A 20,507-nucleotide genomic window follows, 5' to 3' on the forward strand; every position below is an offset into this window, starting at 1 on the left:
TCAATTGGATTTTTTTGTTTGTCTGAAAATCAGATTATCTGTCAATCTGTTACTGTAAATGTGAATTTAAATAATCAAGTTGACAATTAATTTGATTGAACTGTTTTTATTTCATGTTAATCAACATCAGTAGACCAAATTTTAAGAAAAATTTTGGACGATTAGTTCCCAATCAATTGAGATTAATTCATACATCGGTTGTTACAAGTAAGTGTCTTCTTTTTGTTCATTTAGAATTTTTTTTTCTCTCAATTTTAACTAATCTTTTCTCCATTTTTTCTAATCACTTTCTATCAATCATAGTGGAGAGCATCAAGTGCCTAAGGTAAGTTTTTAATTGTAGAATATTTGTCCATTTTCTCTGTTTAAATTGTTTTGGCTTGGAAATGGCGATTCATTGATTTACCCTTTTCTCTTGTTCTTTGTCTCTCTTTGTGTGCGTATCTTTAGCCAAGAGGAGGCCATTAGAGTCGATAAAGACTTATTCAATGAGTGCCAATTTAGTGTCGATCAATTAATGGAATTAGCTGGACTCGCTGTTGCCACTGCCATTTTTAAAACGTATCCATCTCGATCTTATAAAACTGTTTCCATTTGCTGTGGTCCCGGAAACAATGGCGGCGATGGTTTGGTTGCTGCGAGGCATCTCTTTGCATTTGTATGTCTCCAATTGGTGATTCATCGGAAATCACATTGCATCTCAACCCAATTACTATAATATGAGAAAAAAAGGAAATCAACATGCTCATATTTTCTCATTTTATGTGTATTGAGTTGTAATTGTGTGAAATCTAATCTCATATTCAACAATTACCTTTATCGTTTTCATGCTCACTGGTATTTTAAAATTTTCTCTTTTCTTTTTGTATCTACGCATTTCTTTTACTCAGGGATATCGGCCATCAATTTACTACCCAAAACCTGGAAAATCTGAATTATACTCACGTTTAGTTCGACAATGTGAGGAGGATGAAATTTCTTTTCTAACAAACTCAGAGGACGTTGAAAGAAGCTCATTGGTTGTCGATGCTGTTTTCGGATTCAGCTATAAACCACCATGTCGAGAAGAATTCAAAGATCTCTTGGGAGTATTATCAAGATGCTCGAACAGATTGATCAGTATAGATATTCCTTCGGGTTGGCACGTTGAACAAGGTCCACCAACCGATGATACTCCAAAATTACAACCCGATTGTCTAATATCATTAACCGCTCCTAAACTTTGTTCCAAGTTTTTCCATGGTAAACATCATTGGTTAGGTGGCCGTTTCGTTCCTAAAACTATCATCAAACGGTACGAATTGAGACTACCCGATTTTCCAGGATCTGAACAATGTGTTAAAATTGTTTGAGATTAACACTAATCACCACCACCACCAACCAACCTCAGTGATGATGATGATTGGCTGATCAAGATTAAGAAGGAGAGAGAAAAAAAGAGGAACAATTATAAATGAAGAAGTTGAAACAATTTAACAGGATTCAAGAGATTGACAAATTAATCACCTATGCCTCAATTCAAACAGTTGATTAATCACAATCAGCATCCAAAAGAAAAGTCGAGAGAGCAATCAAGAGTTGAATGAAATTAACGACGAACTCTCAACTTTTTTTTTTCGATTCTTATTTTACCGTTAATACGATTACTTGTTTCCTGATCCCGATAACATCAACAACAATTTGTTATTTGATTGTTACAACTTCTCAATTAACTTGTTCCATTATCATACTCTGATCAACAGATCACAACATAACCACCACCACAAATCATTTAACTAATGTTAATTATTATAATATTCTGATTAATAGCTTGATTGCTTCTATTCTAAAACAATAATTACCACCTATTCTTCCAGAAATCAAGAGTAATAGATCTTCCTAATTAACAAACAAAATCAAGATAATCTATGGATTGATTAACCGTACAAATCATAATTCTAATACAATTTCCGATAATATTTTAATCCCGATTAGATTTAAGTCTCGATAAAAACACTAACCTAATCCCGAGAGCAGATGAAAACCAAAAGTGAATCCAAAATTCTGATAGTTTAATAATAACAACAAATGAAAACAATTAAAAAAATCAGAGAAATTGATAATTAACAATTAAACACTTTCTCTCAATTAATCTGTATCTCTCAACAATTAATCTCAACAATAATAATAACAATTGTCTCCCAAACAAGATTGTATTTATCTATAGCAAAGAAATGAGCTTAATGACAAATGTTTGATAATCAGCAATTAAAGAAACACAATTAAACTTTAATCTTTAATTTGTATTACATGAAATGATTTAATCGTGAATCAGGTTAATCAATTTCCACCTAACATGTTGTATTTTTGTTTCCACTCTTTCATGTTACTAGGAAATTAACTTGAACATTTTTTGTTCATCGCAATTCATTGCGACTCGAAGATGATCCTGGAAGATGAAGAAGATGATCTGAATTTAGCATCATCCGAATAAGGAGAAGAGGGATGATCAGGGAAGATTCAGATTCTGTCTCCGAAATTCAACTTTTGACAATTTCGTTTCCATCATCATTATCTTTCAATTCTCTTTCTTTTTCTCCGCATCCTCTTTGTTTCTCTATTTACATCATCATTATCATCTTCATCTTCATCTTCCTCCTCTGTCTATTTCTCTCTCTCTCCCTCTCTTCTCATTTTAACTTCTCTTCCAGAAAGAGACTCACCCTCATCTCTCTCTCTCTCTCTCTCCCTGTCTCTCTCATCATTTACAGTTAGAATCTATTATCTTTCTTTTTTTCTTCTCTTTCTTAATTCTCTCTCTCTTTCTCTTTCTCTTATCATCTTCATCTTCATCTTTTTTCATCTTCTCATAACAAACTCCCTTTGCTCCCACAGAATCAAAGTAATTACAATATCATTTTTTTATTAACGTTAACACGTTTTAATTGTTATTGTTTATGTGATAATCATTTTCAACCTCATCACCAATTTGATAATCAATTTAAATAAAAAAGGTAAGAAAGTTATCATTTATTAACCATCGCAATTAAGGTTGATATTTAAATCGGTTACACCTTAATTTGTGCCTCTAATAGTTACGATTAATCAACTTATCGTTACCAAATTGTGTTTGTGTCTAAATTGTTGATCGTGATGAAAATAGGCTTGAGTTTAATTGTTCCTATGCTCCAGTTACAATAATAACAGAGCTAAATTAAATTACCATATTCAACTATTTAATTTAACTAATGTGAAAATTAATTCTGTCAAGTTAAACATTTAATACTCAACAATCAACAGGTACAACTGTCAATTGTAATGATTAAATTTAATCCATTTTATATATTCATTTGTTTATAGTAAAAAAATTACAATTTAAAATGTAATTTATGTAATTAACCATTGATGAAGATGATGAGAAACTAATTGTAAACAAAAGTGTAAACATAAATACAACTAATCAATGGTAAATTGTGGTTAACCAATTAAATTACAGATTAATTAGCAATTTCCACCAGGAAATTATTGAATCAACAAACACAAAACCTAAATTAGTTACCATTCATTTGATAAATTACAATTAAAATTATTCATTTCTCTCATTCACAATTAACTGTTAATTGTTTACATATAGTTACGAGTTAAATTGTTGCTGTTAAAAGATGATCAAAAACACAAAGCGATGTATAATTAGTAACTTTAATTGTGTAAAGAATTATTATCAATAACAATTCGTATCAACAATTAATCGTAAATCGTTGATTAGATTTAAATAATATTCTGTGGAAATTGAGACAATTTAAATTGTTGTAATTTCCAAGTGATCATATTTATCTTAATTGTAACGTGTTTATTTTGATTTGAATTTGGGTTAACCAAAAGAGATCATGTTGTTAAGAATCAACTTTTTCTTGGCTTTAAATAATCACGACAATTTAAACTAATGTAATTCTGTTATTAGCAAATAGCAATCATCAGCAGGATCAAAGTAATAATAGTTAACTAAATTAGTTTAAATTGACAATAAACTTATCGATGAACCGTTTTAACTTAAGGCATTTAAATTGTAAAATTAACAATTGCTGTTCCAATGATTTCATCTGAATCATCAGATTAATCATTTTTTCAGAATAATCAACAAAAAAAACAACAACTATCAACATAAATCATCAATGAAATCATCAATCAATCAGATGAGTTGATTATCATGTTGCCATGATTTGTGGTTTGAATTTGTAACCAGTGGACAGTTTGAATGTTTTGTAAACAAGAATATAAATTTATTGTTAATTGTTGGGCTTAATTATCAGGTTAATCATCGTTCCGTGTCCTAAACCAAAGTGAAAATGGGTGTAGCTGATGATAGAAGAGGAAATCCGGATGAAGAGGACATTATGGAGAGAGAACTCGCTGAGGATGCTGTTTGGAAGCGAATTCAGAAAAATACCTTCACAAGGTAAGCGATTAATTGATTGTTATCATTGATTTTCCTTCTTCTCCTTCTATGGAATTTAAATGTGAACCCGATTGATTAACTGATTTCTCTTCATTTTCTTTCCTTATTTGATCAACTTTCCGATGAATTTAATTGAATTGTGACTCCAAATGATCTTGATGATATTAAGATGGGCCAATGAACATTTGAAAACTGTCAATTCTCATATTGAAAATTTGGAAACTGATTTTGAAGATGGCACCCGTTTGGTTGCCTTGGTCGAAGTGCTTTCGGGAAAACGATTACCTCGACACAATAAACGGCCTAAACTACGAGCCCAAAAACTTGAGAATGTCAATATCGCTCTTAATTTTTTAACTCAACAAGAAGGAATCAAAATCGTCAACATCGGTAAGTTAATTGTTTCTTTTTCTCTTTTTGTTAATTTTCATCGATTGATTCTGTTAATTTAAACTCTTCATCAGGGCTCGAATTTGTTTCTTCTTCATCAGATTTTATCGATATTCTTGTGAACAACCCTAATGATCAGTTAACTGTAAAGAGTTGCCACTAATTTAGTCGCTTTTTTGTTGATAGTTACTAAATTTAGATTGTTCAACCTTGAATATAATTCACTGTAAATTGTTTGATGTTTGGGTGATAATCAACAAGTAATAAATTTTACTCAACTTTTCGAGATTCGTAGGATATTGAATTTAATACCATCACGAATTTTAAAGATTCTTGTTAATAATTTATTGATATGGTTTGGATTAATTGTCAATGGATTAACTAGATTGGCGAGTCAATGAATTGTTTTCATGTTTGCTATTCATTGTGAAATTTTTTCTTCAGATTAATTATAATGATGATGAGTAATATTGTTTGTTCACTTTCTAAATCGTAATTAACTTAACTACATGTATGATTCAACGTTACTTGTTGGTTGATTACCAACATAATCTTATAGTTCAATCAAATTAGATAATCTTGTTTCTCATTCTGACACTTTGAATTTCATGATCTCATCACGAATTCACAGATAGTACTGATGTTGTTGATGGTCACCTTAAGCTGATTCTCGGCTTAATTTGGACTCTTATCCTTCATTATTCAATCTCAATGCCCATGTGGGAGGGTGAAGATGACTCAATGTACCGAGGGCGGGGAGAGCCAACACCCAAACAACGACTCCTTGGTTGGATCAAGAATAAGATTCCAGAAGTTCCGGTCAATAATTTCACCACCGATTGGAACAGTGGTAAAGCCTTGGGTGCTTTGGTCGATGCAGTTGCACCAGGTCTATGTCCCGACTGGCCTGATTGGAAGCCAGAAGATGCTTTGAAAAATACAAAAGAAGCGATGAAATTGGCCGACGATTGGCTTAATGTCCCTCAACTAATTAAACCCGATGATGTTGTCGATCCCAAAGTGGATGATCTTTCAATGATGACCTATTTATCCCAGTATCCTAATGCTAAATTAAAGCCTGGAGCACCACTTAGACCAAGAAATAATCCAAATCGGGTTCGTTGTTATGGACCAGGAATTCAGCCCGATGGTGTTGTCAAAGGAGCTCAAACAAACTTTACCGTTGAAACTTTTTCGGCTGGTAAAGGTAAAGTCGAAGTGTTCATTTTGGATCCATCAGGCAAACAAGAACCTGTCGCTGCAAAATTCAATGACGATCCAAGTAAAACTTACACTTGCTCTTATACTCCAAAGATTGAAGGTCAACATAAGGTAAATTTGTCAACATCGTCAGTTCGAGGCACCAGATCACTAAGAACGGTGTTAATTTCTATCTAATTGCAAAGAAAATGATATCACCGCCATCTCTTAGTTTACTAATCATATTAATCTCTTGTTTACTCTTTCATTTTCATCTTCGTTTGATCAATTTAGGTGATCGTCAAATTTAACGGAGTCGAAGTACCAAAATCTCCATTCGCTGTCAATGTCGAAGGTGTCGCTGGTGATGCTACCAAAGTTACTGCATCAGGACCAGGTCTTCAACCGACCGGAGTTCAAGTCGGCAAACCGACTTATTTTGATGTTTTCACTAAAGGTAAATTTCAATCGGATGTAACAATTACCACCCATCAAGATTTAATCGTTTTTCCTATTTTTGTGTTGATTAGGTGCTGGTAAAGGTCAATTAGAAGTCGTTATTTTGGATCCGACTGGAAAACCAAATACTGTACCTTTACGTGTTCGTCCTCTTGGTGATGATGTTTATCGATGTGAATATGTTGCCCAGGCAACTGGAGTCCATTCCGTTAATGTTTTCTTTGCTGGTAAACAAGTGCCCAAAAGTCCGTTTGGTGTTCGTGTCTCACCAATTTGCGATCCACGGAAAGTCCGAGCTTCTGGTCGTGGTTTACAACCAACTGGAGTGCGAGTTGGTGATATCGCTGATTTCAAGGTTACCACCGAAGGTGCTGGTGAAGGAAATCTTGATATTAAAGTAATCGGACCTGATGGAAAACCTGAAAAGGTCAATATTCGTAAAATCGATGCGACAACATTTGATTGTGACTATCGACCTGCAAAACCAGGTAAATATGTGGTTATTATTTCCTTTGGAACTCAAGAAATATTCAGGTCACCATTCGAGGTAAATGTTGGACCTCCAAAAGCGTCAAAAATACGAGCATATGGACCAGGATTAAAAGGCGGTGTCGTTGGTTATCCCGCTAAATTTACTGTTGACACAAACGGTGAAACGGGAACCCTTGGGTTCACAATTGAAGGTCCATCTGAGGCTAAAATTGAATGTACGGATAACGGGGATGGTTCAGCTGATGTTGTTTACTTTCCAACAGCTCCTGGTGAATATGCAATTCACGTTCTCAGCAACGGAGAGGATATTCCTCAGTCACCTTGGGTCTCTCAGGTCACTTCAAAACCAGGTCCCGACTTTGCACCAGACAAAGTTGTAACCACAGGAAAAGGTATCGGACCTTCAGTTGTCCAAGGTCGCCCTACAGACTTCACTGTCGATACAAGAAAAGCTGGAACTGCTCCACTCGATGTATCCGTTATGGACAAAGCTTGTGAACAAGTGCCAATGAAAGTCGCCAACGCAAAAGACGGAACCGTTAAGTGTGAATATAAGCCCGAGAATCCAGATAAACACGTTGTCCAAGTTAACTATGGCGGAGTCGCTGTTCCAGGAAGTCCGTTCAAGGTTCAAGTTGCACCTCCAACCGACGCCGCAAAGGTTAAAATATTTGGACCTGGAGTCGAGCCTGGTGTTAAACCGGGTGTTCCAACTTTCTTCAATGTCGACGCAGAGGAAGCGGGACCAGGCCAGTTAAAGGTCGCAGTTAAAGATGACAAAGGAAAAGAAATCGCAACTCAACTTCAAGACAATGAAAACAACACTTATTCAATTGATTATACTGCTCCAAAGGCCGGTATTTATACTGTAAATGCGACATATTCTGGTCAACCTATTCCAGGAACACCAATAACTGTACCTGTCACACCTCCAAGTGACCTGAGCAAGGTCAAAGTCGAAGGACTAGAACCAAGTAAGTTTGATATTGAAAGAAAAACAAAGTTTTAGATAAAGTTTTATCCATCGACGACTTATACTTACAAATCAACACATTAGGCCGTCAGTCTTTGCCAATTACTGGTTAACATAAATCAATCGATTAACAGCTTAATCATAATCTTGCATGTTTAACAATTAATCAACGGAAACAAAAGTAATCACAACTTTTATCCTTTGCCAGTTGCGGTGATGAACAATTTATATCAATTTCGAGTTGTTATTGATGAATCCTTAGCAGGCATACCTTTTATCCATGATTATATCTCCATTTGTATAACAAGTCCTTCAGGTCGACCGATCAGGCCACATGTAATTAACACTTCGGAAGGTTGTTTAGTCAATTTTGTTCCAATTGAGATGGGCCAATATCTTATATCAGTTTCTCTTGCCGGAAGTGGTAAAATTGATGATAAACCAAATTACATTTACTGTCTTCCCGAGCAAACATTATCCATGGTTAATCCTTCACCATCAACTTCATCTGGTTCCAATCAAGTTAATCGACACAATCAGGCTCCAATTGATATACCGATTTATGGTCGAGCCTTTGCCGATGGTTCGTACCAACATAATCAACGATCTTTGCTTTACTAACTTTCGATATGTTCTTAATTCTTAGTTTAGCCTTCCTTTTAGTCTTGTAGAGTTTAAATCAATCACCAGCATCGCATTACTAATTTTCTTAATTGTTTGCTCGTAATTTGTTTCGTTCTTGTGTTGTTCGTCAAGGTTTATCGTTCCTTAGAACTCAATATCCAGGTCATTCCTTTTTGTCAAATTCTAATCATTTATTCACCATTAATGTCAAATTTGTCTCATTAATTAATTTTATTTTCCTATTATTTTCCAGCCGTTTTCTTGGATTCGCCAACTGACTTTACCGTTGACACTCGAGCTTTACCCAAGAAATCTGAGGCCACAGTAACGTGCCGAATAACGAACCCATCAGGTTCTCAAACAGCTACTCAAGTGACCAAAGCCAAGGATGGAACACATAAAGTTGCCTTCACACCAACGGAAGAAGGTCAGTTGAGTTTAATTTCTCGATCTCAGTTAACCTTCACCCTTTCATTATTTAGGTCCACTTAAAGTTGACGTTATGGTTGATGGTCAAGCTGTTCCTGGAAGTCCATTTGCCGTGAATGCGACCAGAGGATGTAATCCAGGAAAAGTCAGAGCTTATGGACCTGGTTTGGAACAAGGAATCATTAATCAAAAGAATACATTTACCGTGGAGACAAAAGGAGCGGGTATCGGCGCTCTAGGCCTTTCTATCGAAGGTCCATCCGAAGCGAAGATGAACTGTCGTGATAATCGCGATGGAACCTGTACCGTTGATTATATTCCGATTGAAATCGGTGATTATGATATTGGAATCAAATTTGCCAACAAACAGATTCCCGGTAGGTCATAGAAAAATCAAATCTCTATTCAATAAACAATTAACTCACTTTCTATTCAATTTGAAATGTAAAAATATCAAAACTATCTTCCTATTCATTGAATTATCTTTTATATTACCTTTTGTTAGCTAAATTGTTATTAAATTGTTTCTCTTTTCAATGTTTAACCTCAACAGGAAGTCCATTTAGAGTGGCCGTTGATCACCCTGTTGATGTATCAAAGGTAACAGCCTATGGTCCAGGTTTAGAACCAGCTAATTGCCGAGCCGGTCCACCTCTTCCATTCACTGTTGATGCATCCAAAACTGGCAAAGCTCCGTTGACCGTTGAAGTGACCTCAGAAAAAGGACCAGTTCCCTATTCCCCCGAGATCTCAGATAATGGCGATAACATTTACGACGTATCTTATTTACCACCACCAGAAGGCAGTAAATGTAACGTTAATGTTAAATATGGAGGAAAACCTATTCCTGGCAGGTAATTGAGCTTCGCATTTAAAAATAGCTTTTCAAGATCAGCAATTTAAATTTAATCATTTAGATCATTCTACTGCTTAAGTAGCATCTTTTTACTTGAAGAAATCAACTAATCATAAGCATAAATATTCATGAAGAAATTTGCATGAGTAGGTTGATTAGTCCATAAACAATTTTCTAATTATTGATGATTTTTTGCCTTCTCTCACTTTCCAATTAAAAGTCCATTTCAAATGAAGGTCAAACCAATGACCGAACCTCAAAATGTCAAACTATCTGGTCCTGGAATTGCAAAGACACTTCCTGCCAGTTTTCCCGCTGAATTTACAATCGATGCCAAAAACGCAGGTTACGGAAGACCCGAAGTTAAAATTCAGGTAAAAATGCAAATAAAACTTTCAAATCAATCGCTTTTCTTTGAAGTTACAATCAAGTTGATTTTCCAATTAATTCTAATAGTAATTAACAAATCTCAATTTGACTCTTACCAAATTCTGAAACAAATTTTTGAGCTTAAGCTCAGCGTAGTGGCTCAAGTTCTCGCCGCTGAATAGGTAAACTCAAGTTCGATTCCTCCTCAAGCTACAATTCCATTGATTTGTCTTCATCAATTAAATTGTTGATCATAATCAAATTGCAATGATGATTTATATTTGTGCAGGGACGTAATCATGATTACATACTGATTTCAAATGCACATCTGAGCAATTAAATTTTTCGTAATTATTTTTCAATCTCAATTATATTCCCTTGACGAATAATTAAAAATCCGAAGGTAAATTATGCAAATTGTGATTTATTCAATCGTTAAAGTGAACAATTTATTGTCTCAATTAGTCCTTGACCTTTTCAGAAAAACTGTCAACAATTGAAAATCAATGAAATCGTAATGATTATTTATCTTTTCACAATTCAAGATAATCAACTAAATTTTAATCATCAAAATAGATGGAAAATTGTTGATTGATTTTAATTTTCTTCCAAGTAATCAACAATTATAGTGGAATGGAACATTTAAAAACTAATCAGAAATTCAGAAAATGTGATCTATTGATTAGCTAATCCAGTGTTAATCACCTAATCAGATGAGAATCTCACAATTACGATTATAACATGTCAATCAATTCATTCTTGTTAAGTAATAGATGTGCGACTAAATTAGTATCAGTTTGTTTAATTTTGGAATAAAAACTTTTTTTCGAACTTTTTGTTTCTCAATTTCGAAGATTTTTTATCTTCTTTCTCTCTAATAATGTGACATTTTCTTTCATCAATGACACTTCCAACAAGCCCTGTTGATAACACTTAGAATTGACAGTTTATCCTCTTGAAATGATTTGCTCAATTCTATCCCGTTAATAATTTTCCACTCAAATAGGCTCCCGATGGGTCTAAATGTAAGGCGACAATCGTTGACAATCAGGATGGCACTTACAAGGTGAACTACACACCCGACGATGTGGGTAACTATAAGGTGAACGTTACCTTTGGAGGTAAACCCGTGCCTGGAGCTCCGATAACGGTCAAGACAACGGTAACTGGTCAAGCGGATAAATGTAAAATCGCACGTAAGTACAAAAAAAAACACTCTGAGAAGTGCTAATCACTGTAATTCTAACACTAAATACTCAAAATGTTCACAATGATACAAATATTTGGCTTTGATTGGTTTAAGGGGAGAAATTTAAAATTCTGACAAATTGTAATTCGTTAATTGTGGATCAAATCCAAGAAGTTGAAAGGTATTAGAGTATTTTAATCAAATACTGTCACTCCCAATGACGTTAATCACATCAACCTTGACGAGGCCACCATATAGCCTAAGGTGTTGATTCATCCTCATCATTTAAATCATCATATGATATGATACAAAAATCTTGCTTATTATCCGTAGATTAGATTATCCATAATTTTGAGGGAAGATTAGGAAATGATAAAGACTGTTAATCCAATGGATGTAAACATTTTCGTTAATTGTTATGAGGCTGCTGTTCATTGGATGGATTAACATTTGAAAAAAGTTCCAAATTCTCAGAGTATATTAAACACTTTTTGATTTATCCACCGAAGCCCAGAAATCAAGCCTGGAATCTTAAATTTGTGAAACTTAATTGGTGATTTATTCTAGTTAAGGATGGTCGCAATTTACAGGGTAGTTCCAGTCACAGAACTCTGATTTACAGCTCAATGGGAATCTCTCCAAGAAATTTTCATACAGTTATCATGTTTGGTTATCATGAGAAAGTTATTATATGAATATTAGATACGATTCATGAAGAAGATGATGAAAAAAAAGTTCTGAAAGTTGTTCAGCTTCAGATTTTTAATGTTGATTAAAAGTAGAGAAAAAAAATTGGATTAATTTTCAGTTTTTTCCTGATTGTAAACTAATCCTCATGATTATATCTACAAGATAAACCGATAATAATCAATTGTAAGAGACTAAATTACTCACTGATGATAGTTAACTTTACTTTTTCGAGGCTTAATTAACTGATCAATTTACCTTGAAACTCTCACCTTGGTGAAAACTTTTCTCATTTCTAATTGAGTTTAAATCTTATTTTTTTCTGGTTAAATTATGATGGATGTTGATTGTAGACATATTTTTGGAGTCTCTTCTCATAAGTTTCAATACCATTTTCGGGTTAAATTATAATTTTTGGGATGAGGATGGAGAGATGATGATGATGGGAGAGAGAGAGAGAGAGAGAGAGAGAGAGAGAGAGAGAGACAAGAAGCCAAGGCTTAGCATCTTTTACAGGGTGATAACGGTTTCTGATTCCTTGAAATTGTTTCAAATCAACAAGATGAAACTTGAATTATCCTTGATGAATTTACTTTATCTTTTTGGCAAATTATTAACATTATTCACAATTATAATAAACATTTTCGCAATTTTTAATTGCTACCTCATTATTTTATCATTTTATCACACGAATTCTGGTTATTATTTTGCACCAGTAACTTGAGAGTTTAAATTGTTAGTTAACATTTCACTTGATTAGTGTTGATCATGTTTCTCATGACCTATTAAATACCAACTTGATAATTCAAATTGAAATCTCAATTATTGATTGTTCCCTGATTGATGTTCTTGTTATGATAATTAATTACCTCCAACTATTGAAAACTTATCTTCATATATACATATTCATTATTTCATCTAATCATATAATTAATTATCATAATCTGATTAAATAATCATCTAATTGATTGTACTGATGTCATGTTATTGATCTTTACTATCTTTAATTCTATGCTATAGATAATTTAAATCTAATTGAATCATTACCTTATCTGATCAATTATATCTAGATGATTAATTAACATTATGATAATTAATTTCATTCATTATTGAAATATAACATATATAATATAATCATTAATAATCTCAATTGAGACAACAATTTATTACTCTTGTTGTGGATGCATTTTAATTGTCGCACCAGCAATTAGCTATTTCCATTAATTAATCATCTTCGAAATAATAATAATTTTCATATTCGTTAAAATTATGTAACAACAACATTAATAATTCCATTAATTAGAATCTCTCTCAACTTAATGAATGAATTGTTGATGGAAAATTAGTGTTCAATTAACTCATTGTGTTAAGTTGATTGTCATCAACTCTTTAATTAGCATTAACTTGTCAAAACAATTTAAGTCTATCAACAATGTTGAGTTAAATGTCAACGGTAGAGAGGAAAAGTCTTGCAATCAAATTTCAGTGAACAATTAACACTCTGATTCCCATATGAGCCTAATCATTGAATTAAATTGTGCATTTCGTTTTTTCAATTCACAGAAAAGGTAAAGGAAACAATAGCCGCAGGCGAAGAGCAATGTCTTCAAGTTGACGCTCGACAGGCAGGCAAAGGTGCGGTTACCTGTAAGGTGAACAAGGTGAAGGAAGAGACTCGAACTGAAAAGCAACAGGTAACAAGCACCAAGAGTCAAGTGAAAAAGGTAATTAAACAAACGACAACCGAAGAGGAGATCGAGGAAGAGGAAGAGGAAATAATTGAATACCGAGTAGCCGATAACAAAGACGGAACTTATAACGTTTATTACAAAACAATTGAACAAGGAGACTACAAAGTTGACCTTAAATTTGGTGGACAATCAATTCCAAATGGTAGTTTCACAATTAAGGTAAGAATTGATTTCGATAAATGCTCCTGATGATTCAGTTTCTATTCTGAGAAACGGGACTGATTTCTAATATCTGAAATCAGAACGCGAATCAGAACAAAAAATTCACCATGAAAGAGAGAGAAAATTTCTCATGATAAATGAGGGGAAAAGAGACAGATATTTATGATTAAACTGACGACAGAGTTTTCAAAATGAAAACGACACAAATGATAACAAGTGTAAATAAAGAAAGAAAGAGAGAGAGAGAGATGACAGAGGGAGTCAGAACTTTAGGATGAAGATGATGATGATCGCGGTGGAGGAGTGAGAGGAAAAGATTACCAGGGAATATCAATTAACTGAACTGATTCTGAGTTCAGATTTTTGTCGTTTTCAAGCTTGCGTAGGTGGATTAACAAGTTTTTTGTCAAATTGTCTCGAAGAAATCATTTAGTGTCTTGTTGGTGTCTCTTCGTAATCCTGTCAACGATAATCCATTTATTTCAAAAGTTCTAATATCTGATTTCTCTCACGCCTTCTCATCATCTCGACTGGTCATCACTTGATCGCTTATTCTAAATAATTAGCGATAATCGATCATTGATCAACTATTCTCATTGTGTGTTGACTTTTTTTCTCTGAGTGTTATTAACTAATCATCTATTCCCTGTGATTCATTTTCTTCTAATGGAACATTGTATTAATCGATTACTCCTTCGAATTCATTGATTGGTTTAATATCGAAAGTAAGATTGGCGCCTAAATCTATTCCCCTCAGTACATTAACTTATTATCGATTAGTTAATCACTCGACTGATTAGTGATATTGTTTTCTTTTAAAACTTGGGTGTTAATTCAATTGTTTGAAGTTACAATAATCTTGATTGTTATTCTTGCCAAGATTTTCTTTATCTACACTAATCCTTTAATCGTTCATCACATCAACATTTCTGGGTTGATTAACATTCTGATTGTTGAAAAGTTTCCCTCCTAATAACAATTAACTAAGAAATTAGATTCACATTCAATTCTGAGTTTAATTAGTCAATTGAACTGATTCTTTTTTCGTCATTTTGATAACTTTTTATACATAAAACGAAAATCATTCCCAATCGAAAAGGTAAAAGTTCCAATTTTTTCTGAACAAGTTCAAGTTCTGTGAAAATATTGACCTGTGAAGTGTCAAAGGTGAAGTCAAGTTGGGAACTTTTCTCAGGATTCTATTGATTCTATGATTAGCTGATAGATCCAAATGATTACTGGTTATGCTTGGGATACTTTCTGCTTTGATTCCAATGATATTATTATATTTCAGGAGCAAGACTATTTAGCACCAAAATAACGTAAAAGTGAAGAGAGGAGGAGGGAAAAAACTGTCAAATAACTAAACTAATAAGTATCTACTTGTATCTCTGTTATTTCATATTTTTTACGAAAAAATTTCGAGTCTAGGAGACGAGATATTTTTAGTGTATTCGTTAACACAGAGAATATGGTTTTCAATTCTGTCGCTGCTCCAATTTTTTCCACTACTTTTCATTCCTTCTAATTTAGTTCTTGATGATTTTTTTTCTCATTTTCGACAAAAAAACGATCATGATTATTGCATATTCATCACCATTGAGAATTGAAATTCTCTCGATAATTCAAGTTCTAACAATAAATATAATATCAATTTAGGGGAATCATTTTCTTTGTTGTTAATCTGGTGATCAATTTAGTTTTCTATTGGATTTTAATGCTAATTTAAGTTGAATGGTTCAGGGATGAATTCGAGGTTCGAAAGTTTAATTGTTCGTTTATTTTATAAGCATTTTCTGCTTTTTTTTGCTCTTCGTTTGTACAGACAACTCAGACCACTGAAGAAGTTAAATCGAGACGAACTATCGTTCGGAAGGAAGAGTCATCATCGTATTCAGAGGTTCGAGAGTTTCGACAGGTTCAATTATACAACGTACCAGTTCCACCCTCTTCTGTTGAGCCGAAACGTCGTGCGTTCATTAAAATGCCTTCAGGTGCTACTGATAAACCGACAATTATCGATAATCACGATGGTACTATTAGTGTTAAATACGATCCTAAAGAAGAAGGTCTTCATGAACTTCACATTATCTATAATGAAGATCCAATCGCTGGTTCACCTTTTAAATTTTTCGTCGATCGAGTCTCTAGTGGAGCGGTGACTGCCGCTGGACCTGGACTAACTCATGGTATCGCTGGTGAGCCATGTGATTTTACAATCTACACCAAAGGTGCTGGAGGTGGGGGACTTCAAGTGGCTATTGAAGGTCCATCTAAAGCGGAAATTCAGTGTGTTGATAATTCGGACTCAACAGTTTCAGTCTCATATTTACCTATTCTTCCAGGTGAATATAAGATTATTGCCAAATTTGCTGGACGACACATCAAGGGGAGTCCATTTTCCGCTAAAATTACCGGCGAAGGACGAAAACGAGCTCAATTGTCTGTTGGACATTCGTCTGAAGTTAGTTTGAAATGCTCTGAGAAAGATATTCGTAATCTGGCAGCTACTATCGTCACACCCTCTGGCCTAGAAGAACCTTGTTTCGTGAAGAAACTGCCCAATGGTCATCTTGGAATATCTTTCACTCCCCGTGAGTGTGGTGAACACTGTATTCATATCAAAAGATTGGGTAAACATATAAGTGGATCTCCATTCAAAATAAATGTCCTGGAACGAGAGATTGGTGATGCCTCAAAGGTATCGGTCAGTGGTCCAGCCTTGAAAGAGGGTCGAACCCATATAAACAATGAATTCCTCATTGATACTAAAGAGGCCGGTTTTGGTGGATTAAGTTTATCAATTGAAGGTCCATCCAAGGCTGAGATCGATTGCAAAGACAATGAAGACGGAACATTGAAAGTGGGATACAAACCCACCGAACCAGGTTATTATATAATCAACCTTAAATTTGCTGATCATCATGTTCCTGGAAGTCCATTTACTGTTAAGGTCACTGGTCAAGGATCAAACATTCAACGGGAAAACATCAAGAAACAAAGAGATGCCCTACCGATCACCGATGCTGGTTCAGAATGCAAATTAACCTTCAAAATGCCAGGTAACCTTTTAATTATTTTATCTGATCTTTAACTTATCGTTTTCATTTTGAATTTTTCAATTTCCAATTTAAATGCGATCAGGAACCGCTGCTATGGACATGAATGCTACCGTTACATCACCTTCGGGACACACCGATGATGCTTGTATTCAGGATCTTGACGATTGCTTGTATGCCGTTAATTTTGTCCCCAAGGAGGTTGGTGTTCATACCGTTAGTGTTAAATACAAAGATGCTCATATACCCGGTTCACCATTTCAATTTACCGTTGGACCTTTGAGAGAGTATGGTGCTCACAGAGTCCATGCCGGTGGACCAGGTCTCGAACGTGGTGTTGTCCATGAGCCTTGTAAGTTTTGATTGATTATTTTCTCATCAATTGACTCTATTGACCCTCGTGATAATTTTTGTCTTTTCAGGTGAATTTAATGTATGGACACGAGAAGCTGGTGCTGGAAGCTTGTCTTTATCAGTCGAAGGTCCATCAAAGGCTGACATCGACTTCAAAGATCGCAAGGATGGCTCTTGTCTAGTTGCTTACAAAGTAACCGAACCAGGAGAATATCGAGTTGGAATAAAGTTCAACGATCAACACATACCCGACAGTCCGTTCAAAGTTTGGGTTATGCCTCAAATTAACGAAGCGAAAAGAGTTGAACTTCGAGCTTTACCAAATGAGAATAATTTGAAGGTCGGTGCACCAGTGACCATTATCATCAACTTGAATGGAGCTCGTGGTGTTCTCGATGCTAAAATTATTTCGCCAACTGGTCTTGAAGACGATTGTTTCATTACCATGATAGATGCTGATGAACACGCTCTCCGATTTGTACCCAAAGAGAATGGTGTTCATACTCTTCATATACGTTTCAACGGAGTCCATATAAAGGAAAGTCCTTATCGTATAAGGGTCGGCAAAGACACAGCTGATCCCGCGGCAGTAACGGCTTCTGGTCCAGGATTGAAAGACACCAAAAGCGGTGTTAAAACTGAATTCATTGTTGACACTTGTTCAGCTGGACACGGGCGACTCTCAGTTTCTGTTGACGGACCATCCAAGGTCTCAATGGATTGCACCGAGTGCGAGGAAGGTTACAAGGTCCGATACACTCCCCTCTGTCCTGGTGAATATTACATAACCGTTAAGTACAATGGACATCATATTGTTGGAAGTCCATTCAGGGTTCGTTGCACAGGTAAGGACGAGGAAACTAATCAAGTAAATTGTTATTAACAATTAATACTCTAATAATTACTCTCAGGTGACAAGGTAATCCCAATTAGTGAAGCTGAATCAGCATCTTTGGCTGTTGAAACTGCAGATAAACCGATTGGCAGAGTTGGTGGTTTACCTAAATTCAAATCGGATGCATCTAAGGTCACCGTTAGAGGAAACGGAATCAAAAAAGCCTTGGTTAATAAGCCAACTAATTTAACTGTCGACGGACAGAGAGCGGGTTAGTATTGAAGGTTAATCTACCAATAATCAATCGATAAACTGTTGATCAACTTTCTCTCTCATTTGATAATAGGAAGTAACATCTTATTCGCTGCCGTCTATGGACCTAAAGGACCTTGCGATGAAGTTATGACGAAACATTTGGGACTAAATGTTTACCATGTAACTTACACTTTAAAGGAAAAAGGTGACTACGTGTTGATCGTCAAGTGGGGAGATGACCACATCCCTGGAAGTCCATTCAAAGTGGAAGCCGCTTAGAACTGACCTTTTGATGACTAATCGAAAACCATTGACCTTTTTTTTTGTCGAATGCACCATAACTGAATTACCATTGATTGTTGTTGAAGTTTAATTATCAAGTCTCATACATCATCAGAATGCAATTATTAACAGGGATTAATCATCATTATTAAAAGACGGAAAAAAATAAACGAAAAATCAATTGAACAATCAACTAATTGTTACCTAAACTGTTAACCAAACAATTAAACACCGTTAAAGATACAACTGGAAAACAGACTCATTAAACTATCACAATTTACAGATTATCCTTTAATTGTTAATCATTGTAATCCTTTTCTTTATAATCTCTTTCCTCACAATCAAAACTTAATCATAACAATTAGACAATTAGATTATGATTCTTATTTAAATTAATCGACTGCCAATTTAACCATGGTTACTTTTCAATCCCTACTTAATTAAACCTTAAATTAGGTTAACCTGTTGGTGCTTATTTAATTTTCCCATTAAAAGTTAATTGTTTATTGGTTCCTAAAATAATTGTATCATTAATCAATCCAACAACAATTAACAGCTAGAAAAAGTTTTACAATTCGTGATTTAAACAATTAAAAGACACTGATAAAGATGAATGATTTAATTGTTTTTATACAATTCGCTTAATGGTGATGATTAATTGATTAGACTTTGTAAACAATTTACTTTAATCAAATCGTTAAATCAAAGTGTTAACTTCCTATTTCCGTTTGATTGTTGTAATTGATTGAGTTCAGAGACGAGGTCGATTAGTTAGTGAACAATTAACAGAATTTAAATTAACTTTTGTGAACAAAAAAATCGCAAAATTTTTTCATTAATCAAAATAAACTCGTAACAATAAGTTAATTATGTTCATATTGGTTGTTGGATTTTTGTTAATTGTTTCAAATTGTTACGGACAACGTTATTATCACAATTATCCTGGTCAACGATATTATTTTGTTTACCCAACGATTGATTATCCAAAGTATTACAGACATTATTCAAATCGTAATCACGATTACAATCAACATCCACCAATGTATTTAATTGAACGTGAAAAAGTTAATCAACCTGTTAATCAACAAAGTTATTACCCAGTTGCTAATTACAAGAGTGGTCAACGTTACAAGCAACCACCTCATTACCTTGATTACGATGACAATGACCATCACGATGACAACAATCAGCGACACAATCAACCAATTAGGCCTCATGTCCGTTTCTTTGGTCAACCAGCTCCTTATGCTCATACTCATGATAATTTTGATAAAGAAACGACAATTGATGAAATACAATCAAAGAAAATTAATCCGATTCCTCATGCCTTTAATCCAGCTCTCCGATCATCATTAACTAGATTACAGCAAAATGAAGCCAATTATCATAGAATCAAAAATCCCCGATGACAATTAACACTCAGTAAATTGTAAATAAATCAAATTCTAATATCAATATGGTTACAATTAAGTAACCAGTCGATGAATATTTATAAACACAATACTTTGGGTAAGTACCATTAATATCTTGTTGTCACAATTTGATCCTGATTGTTTACTATTTAGCTCAACAATTAAGATACAATTTACTTTCCATCGTTTGCATGTATCTTGGTTCTAGTGTCTAGATAATCAAGTTAATTGTAACATTGGTCCACTTTATTTAATTTAAATTGTCAGTGAAAATTTGAATTGTGTTCAACGTAA

General features: G+C 34.3%; 2 protein-coding genes across 3 annotated transcripts; both read left to right on the top strand.

Moving 5' to 3' along the window:
- Window positions 1–2: 2 nt before the first annotated feature.
- On the top strand, window positions 3–2,272 carry LOC128397191 (NAD(P)H-hydrate epimerase-like). The gene is made up of 4 exons (XM_053357877.1): window positions 3–207; window positions 304–325; window positions 451–658; window positions 891–2,272. Exons 1-4 carry the CDS (start codon window positions 114–116, stop codon window positions 1,350–1,352), a joined length of 786 nt encoding a protein of 261 aa, XP_053213852.1. The 5' UTR covers window positions 3–113; the 3' UTR covers window positions 1,353–2,272.
- A 564-nt stretch (window positions 2,273–2,836) lies between these two features.
- LOC128397175 (filamin-A-like) lies at window positions 2,837–19,096 on the top strand. 2 transcript variants are annotated; one of them, XM_053357859.1, is made up of 18 exons: window positions 2,837–2,993; window positions 4,290–4,435; window positions 4,605–4,825; window positions 5,457–6,157; window positions 6,320–6,482; window positions 6,556–7,950; window positions 8,158–8,532; window positions 8,827–9,000; window positions 9,056–9,379; window positions 9,556–9,856; window positions 10,079–10,232; window positions 11,234–11,423; window positions 13,667–14,013; window positions 15,842–17,078; window positions 17,161–17,427; window positions 17,498–18,274; window positions 18,341–18,535; window positions 18,611–19,096. In XM_053357859.1, exons 2-18 carry the CDS (start codon window positions 4,326–4,328, stop codon window positions 18,796–18,798), a joined length of 7,119 nt encoding a protein of 2,372 aa, XP_053213834.1. In that variant the 5' UTR covers window positions 2,837–2,993; window positions 4,290–4,325; the 3' UTR covers window positions 18,799–19,096. The 2 variants fall into 2 exon arrangements, with proteins under 2 accessions (XP_053213834.1, XP_053213835.1); XM_053357860.1 differs by lacking the exon at window positions 8,158–8,532.
- The last annotated feature ends 1,411 nt before the right edge of the window (window positions 19,097–20,507 follow it).

Source organism: Panonychus citri, unplaced genomic scaffold (genome assembly GCF_014898815.1).
Source record: "Panonychus citri isolate SS breed McGregor unplaced genomic scaffold, ASM1489881v1 Contig00028, whole genome shotgun sequence".
NCBI classification, from domain to species: Eukaryota; Metazoa; Arthropoda; class Arachnida; order Trombidiformes; family Tetranychidae; genus Panonychus; species Panonychus citri.

What these genes read in the sequence shown, in the direction of transcription:
- LOC128397191 (XM_053357877.1), top strand. Translation starts at nt 114, where the DNA reads ATGTTAATCAACATCAGTAGACCAAATTTTAAGAAAAATTTTGGACGA. An exon ending in GAGAGCATCAAGTGCCTAAG is followed by an intron (nt 326 to 450) that starts GTAAGTTTTTAA and finishes GCGTATCTTTAG; the next exon opens with CCAAGAGGAGGCCATTAGAG. An exon ending in CGAGGCATCTCTTTGCATTT is followed by an intron (nt 659 to 890) that starts GTATGTCTCCAA and finishes TCTTTTACTCAG; the next exon opens with GGATATCGGCCATCAATTTA.
- LOC128397175 (XM_053357859.1), top strand. Translation starts at nt 4,326, where the DNA reads ATGGGTGTAGCTGATGATAGAAGAGGAAATCCGGATGAAGAGGACATT. An exon ending in GGAAAACCTATTCCTGGCAG is followed by an intron (nt 9,857 to 10,078) that starts GTAATTGAGCTT and finishes TCCAATTAAAAG; the next exon opens with TCCATTTCAAATGAAGGTCA. An exon ending in ATTAACCTTCAAAATGCCAG is followed by an intron (nt 17,079 to 17,160) that starts GTAACCTTTTAA and finishes AAATGCGATCAG; the next exon opens with GAACCGCTGCTATGGACATG.